General features: G+C 37.1%; 3 protein-coding genes across 3 annotated transcripts; 2 read left to right on the forward strand and 1 right to left on the reverse strand.

The window, feature by feature from the left end:
• Window positions 1-505: 505 nt before the first annotated feature.
• On the reverse strand, window positions 506-1,141 carry LOC101293877. The gene has a single exon (XM_004298085.1). It carries the CDS (start codon window positions 1,139-1,141, stop codon window positions 506-508), a length of 636 nt encoding a protein of 211 aa, XP_004298133.1.
• A 1,103-nt stretch (window positions 1,142-2,244) lies between these two features.
• On the forward strand, window positions 2,245-2,728 carry LOC101294169 (non-specific lipid-transfer protein 13-like). The gene is made up of 2 exons (XM_004298086.1): window positions 2,245-2,621; window positions 2,722-2,728. Exons 1-2 carry the CDS (start codon window positions 2,245-2,247, stop codon window positions 2,726-2,728), a joined length of 384 nt encoding a protein of 127 aa, XP_004298134.1.
• Window positions 2,729-3,708: 980 nt separating this feature from the next.
• Window positions 3,709-8,896, forward strand: LOC101312626 (protein pleiotropic regulatory locus 1-like). Its single transcript, XM_004296803.1, has 17 exons — window positions 3,709-3,966; window positions 4,051-4,075; window positions 4,179-4,296; window positions 4,562-4,631; window positions 4,961-5,023; window positions 5,602-5,686; window positions 5,971-6,063; window positions 6,428-6,491; window positions 6,606-6,691; window positions 6,785-6,886; window positions 7,015-7,098; window positions 7,567-7,627; window positions 7,717-7,783; window positions 7,902-7,979; window positions 8,079-8,143; window positions 8,257-8,334; window positions 8,421-8,896. Exons 1-17 carry the CDS (start codon window positions 3,833-3,835, stop codon window positions 8,591-8,593), a joined length of 1,446 nt encoding a protein of 481 aa, XP_004296851.1. The 5' UTR covers window positions 3,709-3,832; the 3' UTR covers window positions 8,594-8,896.
• The last annotated feature ends 1,125 nt before the right edge of the window (window positions 8,897-10,021 follow it).

Raw genomic sequence — 10,021 nt, forward strand, 5'->3', positions numbered from 1 at the left:
ACTACTACTACTAACTACTACTACTCTCTCTCTCTCTCTCTCTCTCTCTCTCTCTCTCTCTCTCTCTCTCTCTCTCTCTCTCTGTGTTAAAGGTTGATTACAATTTGACTAATTAATGCTTTTATGTTTCTGCAGGGTTTAATTGACAAAATTGATAAGGTTCAAATAATGTAAAGATGCGTATGCATATTTTACCATTGATGGTGTTGAGTATTTTCCTTTTCATTAGTAGTGAAAGTGGCAACTACGTTTTATGTATGTTAATTACTTCTATTCGCGCGGAAGGTACGTAGTGGACTATGAAATGGTGAAAACTATTACTCATTGGAATCAGATCATGTCAAACAATGACAGAAAAATAACAAATAGCTCAATACTAATTATCAAAATACCATCCATATATATAGATCTACACAAAGCAAAGGCGTCACAAAGAAAAAGAACAAAGACAAAAAATGAAAAAATTGTAGCCAACTGAAGAGCTAATCTCAACTTCTATGGCTCATCACTTGCATTCTAAGCTTTTGACTGTCTTTCCGGACACATCAATTTGAATGGTGCAGTTCATACTCGCAGACTTCTTCTTCTTCATGATCAACATCAACTCCACCTTTCCGGTCAATTTCGCTTCGCTGGTCAGGGTTAACACCCCGCCGCTCAGTTCGGTGCTGAGAGTACTAGAGCTGCTTGGCAATGCAGCTGTGTTCAATCTCACATTCACGTTGATCTTCTTGGTGCCACGCATGCCGGCCTTGCCCTTTGGTACAACGACTGTCCCAACAGGCATGCCTTGGTACATGAATGTCACGACGCCTTGGTCGAACTTGTAAGGACCCCAGTTGGTGTTCTTGACCCTAATTTGTGTGTTGAAGGTTGTGTCGAACGAAGGCGCTGTATCGGAAGAGGTGAAGTCTGTGAGGGTGCTTGTGCCGAGTCGAACCTTGGGAGTCTTAACTTTCATGATAGTGAGCCCAAACACAGTCATGACTGCGATCTGGAACACGATGAAAATACCAATATAAGCAAAGCACTTGATTCTCTTCTTGCGCTTGAGCTCGTCCTCGGACAAAGACTCTCCGTCGCTTCTTGTGTAACCATTTGACGGAGCCAAAGGATAAGACTGGTGTGTCCTCTCAGCCATGTTTGTTTTGCTTTTCTGATGCAAACTAAACGAAAATGAAATGAAAGAAGTAGTGTTGTGGGTTTGTTTGTGATGATGATGAAACTATATTTAGGAAATGAAGGAACTTGTTTGTGATGATGATGAAATGGAAAGAAGTAATCTGTGTGTTTATATAGTCTTTGGAGATTTGGACAATTTCAATAAGTTACTTCGGCGAATGAGTTTCCTGGAACTTGTAATTTCATTTTAGACACAAAACACGTCCAAAACTAGGATCACTTCTAGATGATCGATGACTTTGATGCCTTTTCCTACAACAAGTGAGAAGTGTGGGATCTTTAAGATAAAACAGCAGCAGCATCTCATCTGGATATTAAATTCACGCCTGCATTGACCATTCCACGTTTTAAACTCATGAAAGAAAGAAAAAACAAAAACAAAAAAAACAAGTAAAGTAGCACATAATTGACTAGAACAAAACCGAAAGATCATCTCCTAGTTGTATCTGATATCTTAATTATGTAACTAATATATATACATGTAACTAGTTGTATCAGATAATTAAGCACATAATTGACTAACAAAGACCTTGTCTAGCTTGCAGCAGAAATCCATAATTAACGCCCTAGCTCATGATTTACTGCGTTCTAGAAGAGTAGAAGACCAATCAACCACACTCTATGGCAATATTGAAAAGAACGCCGCAGGGTAGTTCATGATTTCAAGCCTGTTTCAAGTTTCAACTCATTGGTAGTTAGTTCAAGTATGCCAGCTGATCTTAGGGTTGTGGCCTTGTAAGTGTCTTGTGTGTTTCAGACACTGGCTGCATATTTTGGCCTCCAGTACTATAGACAGAACAAAACCTTCTTACCATTGTACAGAACAGGCTGCAGGCTGAGATGTACGTATCGACGAATTGGTTACTAGCTAATTTCACTTAACAGTCATTCATGAAGCATGATATGTAGTGTAATATTCCGAAAACTAATTACGAGCTTTCAGAGCTGAAATTTCTCTCAAGCAAAAGTCTCGTGACAGTAACTACCGCTTCTTATTTCCCCAAATGTAACTAATATATATACATGTATAACATGGTAGCTAGCAATTCATACCATTCCATCATGGATGCTCGTCGACCCTTTGGTTTTGCCTGTGCAACACTCGTTGTGCTTGTTCCTGTGCTGCTGCTTTGTTCATCAACATCAGTGAAGGCTGAGACGGAGGAGGATTACTGTATGAATGTGATTCTTGATTTTAGCCCTTGCGTAAGTTTTGTAGCGGGTTTTCAACCATATGTGATAGATGCTTGCTGTGTAAACCTACTATATTTGAATCGTTTAGCAGAACGAGATAATGGTCCGCGGAGGATATGTGAGTGCATTAAGGACTATTCTAATTACTCCGATCTTCCTTACAATGCCACCCGAATTCAACAGCTGTTTCCAATTTGCGAGATCCATAATAAGTTTCCCATTTCTGATAGCATGGACTGCTCCAAGTAAACATACAATCTCTCTCTCTCTCTCTCTCTCTCTCTCTCTCTCTCTCGTGTGTTAAATGTTGATTAGAAATTGACTAAAGTTTTTATCTTTCTGCAGGATTTAATTGACAAGACTAATAAGGTTCAAATAATGTAAAGATGATAAGCTACACATGGGAGAAAAAGAAAAAGAAAAAGAAAAACAAGAACATGCATGTAATGACATGCAAGATCCTTGTGGCTCTACGATACATGTTGTATCAAGCAAACGTTTCATGTAACTATTATATTGAAGAAATATGCATTACAATACTATCGTGTTCAACAATGTATTGCAGCACAAAACACAAATTATGAGAGCACATAGAAGAAGAAAATTAAGGCACATATACTTAGTTATTTACGGGGAAATAGAAATGAAGGAGATGTTTACTATATAACTGTCATACAGTCATATCAGTTCATATATATTTTTGATAAGAATGATAAACTTGTATCTCACTTTTCACGTTTATCTATCTGTTTTTGTAAGTGTGGTTATCAATTTTGTAATCTCACTTTCTATCCAATATCCACGTTCTTCTCTTCGCAGTTATCTTTTTATTTTATTATTTTACTATTTACCATAGTAACTCTTGTTTTTAATAATTTAAATCAAATTAATAAGGGTAATATTATCACAACATAATGTAGTGATTTAGAGACCACTCGTTTTATATTAAAGATATGATAGTGTATTTTGGGTGTAAAAAATTGAATATGGAGGCTTTGATTCTTAAACCTATCTCCGCTTTGGTATTTTCAAACCGAGATGTTAAGGATTCAATTCTTGATTAGGACATGAAATGCAGAATCATGTGTAAGTAAAACGCATGAGTGCTCTTATCCCAAAATCATTCCCCACTTCTCAATCGCATTCACAAGTATGTAACCTACCCATTCCATTCACAAATTAGAGGAGAAAAACAAGAAAAGAAAAGAAAAAAACAACAACGACAATGCGTTGGCCCGAACCCGGTAAGGCGGTAACTGAAACGACGTCGTATCGTCAGTAATACCGCCATAAGCATCCGTAGGATTTTCTATTTCTCCCAAATAGTGAGGCACACAAAGCCTCGTCTACTCTTTTCTCTCCGAAACCTCCGAATTAGGGCTCTCTTGGGAGCGGGAAGAACTCACCGGCCCTTAAAACCCTAGGGGGCGCGCCATATTGTCCGACGAAGAAGAAGATGCCTGGTCCGACCTTAGAGATGGAGCGAGTAGAGCCACAGTCGCTGAAAAAGCTCAGTTCCAAATCCCTCAAGCGAGCTCTCGATCTCTTCCCTCCCCTCCATTCCCAATTACCTCCTCCCGATCCTGAGAGGTACCTCCATTCACTTTTTCTTGTAAATTTTACCCTAATTTTTCGCTGCCATGGGCTAATTTCTCTCGATCTTTTGTTTTGCAGTAAAAAAATTCGCATGAGCCACAAGGTTAGTGGATTTTTGGATAAATTTTTTCGCATTTTTTGAATGTTGGAGTTATTAATGTGATGTAGAAGGTTGAATTATAAAGAGGATTTTATTGAATTTTCAGATAAGCGTTGAGTATGGGGGAATTGTACCCACTGCTAGTCAGAAACCCACTCGCACTGCCGATTCTGGTGCTCCCAGTCGTGGACCAGCGGGGCCTTCGAATGCTCTTGCCCTTCCAGGTATTGCTTGTTTGTAATTGAAATTTCGCCGGAGTATGAGACTTAACTTGGACTGACCATGTGCAAATAATGTGTTTAAGATAGAGTTTGATTACATTGACCCCTGGTGGAATTCAATACTTGTATGATCTTTTAGATTCGAGAATGTAATGAATGTGGGGTGTTGTTTTATTGGGAGACTATCTATATGTTTTCCCATCGACACTGAAACTTGCCATAAAATCTTTGCGTGGACTAATATTTAACTTTCATGTTTATCTTGTAGACTCTAGAAATGTAAAGACGGAAGCAGGTCAAAATGCTTTGGTGGTTGGTCCATCTGCACCAAAGGAACCGTAAGCAGTCTCTTTTCTCTCTTTGTTTTCAGTTCTGTTATTTTGCATTGTCTTCAGGAAGATTGTTGATCTCCAATTGGTTCTTATGTATTCGTTTAATTGCTCTATGCTGCCCATCACTTTCCCTCTCCTCAAATATATTTCCAAGTTGCTCTGCTATATATTTTGATCATGTTTAAGATTATTATCTAATTTTTTTTAAAGAATTTAGAAGATATTTTGTTTCTAATGCTGCTTGAGCACCTGGAGTTTATACGTTTATTCTGGTTTATAACTAAAGACACATTTGATTATGTAGTGACTTGTGGTTTGTGCTTTGTTACTGGCAGGAATCATATTGGAATTTCGGGTAAAGGCACTATAGTTGTTACTGCTCCAGGATCATATGAAAGGTTTGAGCTTTGTCCTTCTCTGTATTTGACTATTTGTTGATACTTTAGTTTATATTACTTCTCATTCCAGACTGTAGTTCATGTGTAATAGTTTTATACACTTTGGATAAGTAGTGTATTATGCATTTCTTGGCTGTGTTATAGCTAACAGTAACATATCTTGAATGTTGAGTAAATCTAAGGATTTTTTACATAAACAATATTGTTCACAGAGTTAGATAGACTTGAAGAGTAAAGTATTTGTTACAACGTAATAATGATGCTGTAATATCAATGTGATTAGTATGGTCAAGTACCTTTTTGGGTTTAGTTTATTCCAGTGTTAGGAATTTAGGCAAGTTTTGCATCCATTATGAAGGGTTAGACGTATTTAGTTGGTACTAAGTTATGTGCTTTCAAGGTGTTGTAGGATTGTAGTTTTATTAGCTTCCCTTACTGCGATAGTATAGGGCAGTAGAAATGCTAAACATTATAAGCTGCATGATTCTGTAACATCTTGCATTTTCTCTACTTGTGATATTACTAATATGAAAATATGGCCATTGTTTACTCTGAAACTTAATGTTTCTCTTTTATAGGAACCCATCAACATCAGCTATAATGGAAAGAATTTCCAGTAGATGGCCGCGTCCTGAGTGGCATGCTCCCTGGAAGATTTACAGGGTAAGAATATAGTAGTTGTTTAGATGGGGACTTTTATGTCTGGGTAAGGCCTTATTTCTTATTAGATGGACATGATTAGAGACCAAAAGTATGAACTATTTTATAAAGTTCCTGCCCCTGTTGCTTTTTGTCCTTGGTTTGATTATTCCAACATAGATTCTATTTTGTTGTCCTTGGTTTGGCTGGATGTTGTCTAACAAGATAAGACTAGCCTGCTGGGCACCTCTTTGTTGAGTTGCATGGACTTTTACACCATCAATAAATTGTTCCGTTACATTGTGTAGGTTATCAGCGGCCACTTGGGATGGGTACGCTCTATTGCTTTTGATCCAAGTAATAAGTGGTTTTGTACAGGCTCTGCTGATCGAACAATAAAGGTATTGAAATTTACGCTTCTTCTTCCAAGTCGGTTTGTCTGAGTTGCTTTATGTGTTTATCACATGTTAATTCTTACATTATCTTGTCCCTCGATATGACTTTTGGTAAGATCACTACCCGCTTGTTTTGTTTGTTGTTGCCTTCTCTTTTCCACTATTCACTTTTCATTTTTTTGGGGTCTTTTCTTGTTATATTAGTAGACAACGTAGAGATTAAAATGTTTCAGTTCTCATATGCAGCATGAATAATATATTGAAGCCATTAGTAGTACTTTATGTTATTTATTCTTTGCCCTTTCATAGAGATCTTCATAACATTTTCTTTATTTTTTATGTTTTTGATTATGTTGTGATTTGTTGACAGATATGGGATGTAGGAACTGGACAACTACAGCTTACACTGACAGGACATATTGAGCAAATACGAGGTTAGTTTCTAACTTTCTATTGAATTGTTGCTGGTAGCATTGTGCTATCTTTAGCAACTCTAACCAGATTGTGTCTGTTTCTGTTGGTGATAATAAGGGCTTTGGTTTTTGCAGGCCTTGCTGTTAGCAGCAGGCATACCTATATGTTCTCTGCTGGTGATGACAAACAAGTCAAATGCTGGGACCTTGAGCAGAACAAGGTAGGAATTTCTATGAAACCTCAATGTGTTTTCTTTTAATGTGCTGGTTTTTTTTTATAATATTTTTGTTACTACAACATATAATTTGTGCAGGTTATCCGTTCATACCATGGTCATCTAAGTGGTGTTTACTGCTTGGCCATTCATCCCACTCTCGATATTTTACTTACTGGGGGACGTGATTCAGTATGCCGGGTATGTATCTGTTGAAAGTAGATCACAACCTAACATAGTGAAGGCAATTTATTTAGGGACGGTGAAATTATCATTGATATTTGTATCAGAATGGTAACACCTTTGGTTTAATGTAATAACATTTTCAGGTCTGGGATATTCGTAGCAAGATGCAAGCTCATGCATTGTCCGGGCATGATAACACAGTTTGCTCAGTTTTTACTCGGCCCACGGTATGAAGATCCTCTTGGCTTCATTCTTTTTCTCATTCATATACATATTCTGATGTAGTGAAAGTACGAATACGGGCATAACTTTATAGAATAAAGTTATATTTTTCCTGATGTCTGATTGATTTGATTGTTTTTTCTTTTCTCGTGAAACTTCGGGGGTTTGATTGACCTTATTCGCATGCCTGATTATATTAGTTTTACGTTATGTGTCATCTTTACATTATTATTTATGGATTTTGAGCCATGCAATTCCTTGGATCTCGTTTGTTTCCTCCGGTACACTTAATATCCGGTACACTTAATATATAAGTAGCAGAAATTGAATATATTGGAACTCTGATTTCTACTTTCATGTAGACCTACAAATAGGGACAAATTTCTTCTTCTTTCTTCAGTTATATATATTTCCAGATGAACTTTTACTATAAATAGACATAGGCTTTATACTTTATTCTCTGATATTTCCAGGATCCACAAGTTGTTACTGGCTCCCACGACTCAACCATTAAGTTCTGGGACCTTCGATATGGTAATATGTTCTGTCATTTATTTGAGCTCATTTATGTTCTGTTTTGTCTCTTTCTAACTAATACTAAGCATCACTTTATAAATCTGCAGGAAAAACAATGTCAACTATCACCCACCATAAGAAATCTGTACGTGCAATTGCACAACATCCTAAAGAGTACGTGCTAGTACATGTTTTTTTTGTAGTTTTTTTTTAACGTTATGGAATGACTTATTCTGCCTCCTTAAATCATATGCTTTGCTGTTTGTTTCTAACCGTGTTTTCTGTTGTCTAGGCATGCTTTTGCATCAGCATCAGCCGACAACATTAAGAAATTCAGCCTTCCAAGAGGGGAATTTTTACACAACATGCTGTGAGTATTTGCCTAACATCTTTGATATATAGCGGAATTAGTTTTGTTAGATTTTCACTATTGCTAATAATTGTTCAAACATGTGCGATCTTTTATCAGCTCTCAGCAGAAGACCATAATTAATGCTATGGCTATCAATGAGGAGGGAGTTATGGCCACTGGAGGTATGTGTTTTCTTTATCATAATAGATGCTGGTGCAATAGGGATGATAATAGTTATTTTCTTATTTTTATAGAACCTGGTCATTCTAATTCTTTACTGGTTGATTTATTTAAGGTGACAACGGGAGCTTGTGGTTTTGGGATTGGAAGAGTGGTCACAATTATCAACAATCACAAACAATCGTACAGCCTGGTATGTTTGTTGTGTTCTTATTTATATATTAGTTTTGGGGCTTGACTGTAGCAAGAGGGTAGCTAACACCCAGAAATGTTTTACAGGTTCACTGGATAGTGAAGCTGGTATTTATGCACTGTCCTATGATGTTACTGGTACAAGGCTCGTTAGTTGTGAAGCTGACAAGACGATCAAAATGTGGAAACAAGATGAAAATGCCACTCCAGAAACTCATCCTCTCAACTTCAAGCCCCCTAAAGATATCAGACGGTTCTAGTGATTCTAGCATCTATCCTCTGCTGTTGCTTGGCTTGTTTACGATAATGGACAGCACCAGCATTCATATTTCTTACTTTGAGAGGCTAGTAAGAATTGACAACCACCAAGAGAAAAGGAGGGCCGGTAGCGACTGCTCCTTTTTGACATGTACTAATGTTTCATGGTTCTAATCAAAATGTGATATTCATAGCTATGAGATAGAAATTTTGTTGTATTATGTTACATAAAGTTGAATGTATTTCAAGGAAATGGCTGAATTTGGATTCAGAATGAATAATTGAGAAGGACTACAGTTTTGCTGAACTTACGAGTTAGGATGATTGGAACTTGAAAGATTTTGACATTGTGAAAACATTCAAACAATTGGGATAAAGAAAACGTAGAATTTTTGTGTTGGGACTAGGAGAGATTCAACCTTTAATGTTCACTGTCCACTGTCCAGATGTCCTGCTATGTGCTTTGGTCAATGCGCCAAACTCGTGAGGATTAATGTGCAAAGCTTAATTTTAGTGCCATGCATCCCTGGCGGTTCAAGTAAAGAAGCTAAAGTGCCATCTTTATCTTGTCTTCAATCCTTGTCTTGACCAATTCTCTTGCTCATTGCCTCATTATTACATTTTCTTTTACCTAATTCCCTAATGGTTTGTGCATTTGGCAATGCACCATTGTTTTCTTTCTTCAAGGAAAGATTACAGTCGTGGTCCTTGATTCACAATGACAAATTAGACACTCAACCCGGATCATTAGGTTAGGAAACCAGGTGTTTATTCTCACAACAATTATTTCAAAATTAAAAAAAAAAACATTTTAGACAAGTAAACAATGATATACTCTCGTCATTACTAATAAAAAATCTTTATACGAAACAAACTAAATGTGAAAAATAAAATGACAACTCCGTACAATAGATCTAGACAAAACATTTGCCATAAATTATGGCCAAATAATCAAATATATACAATCCCCACGTTATTTTGACAAATTCCTCTGTTACTTTGCTTCATTACTCGTTTTAATTCAAATCTGAATAGTAAGTTTATACAAGAGCTATAATGTTACAGTTGAAATGTAATGTATTGAGTACTAATCTGTTGCCCTGTGCCTGTACAGTACGTTATAAATTACCTATAATGTTTGTGTACGATAAAACCCTTTCGTAAATTTACGAGTCAAAATCAACTTTCTCATTTCGTAAACTTTACCAATCACCTCCCTACATTTCCATGTATAGCTCCCAAAATCCAGTGGTCGTGCTAGTAATTAAGCACCACCTTACACAATAGATGCACGCGCCTGCCACGCGCCCCTTGGAACGATTATACGGCCATATTTCATGCATGGAAATCCCCATGTACCGACCACTTCGACTCTTCCACCTCAAAACTTTCCTCCCTTTCCCCCACATTCCCTCCCCTCTCTCTCTCTC

The sequence above is a fragment of the Fragaria vesca genome, linkage group LG4 (assembly GCF_000184155.1).
Source record: "Fragaria vesca subsp. vesca linkage group LG4, FraVesHawaii_1.0, whole genome shotgun sequence".
In the NCBI taxonomy this organism is placed as follows: domain Eukaryota; kingdom Viridiplantae; phylum Streptophyta; class Magnoliopsida; order Rosales; family Rosaceae; genus Fragaria; species Fragaria vesca.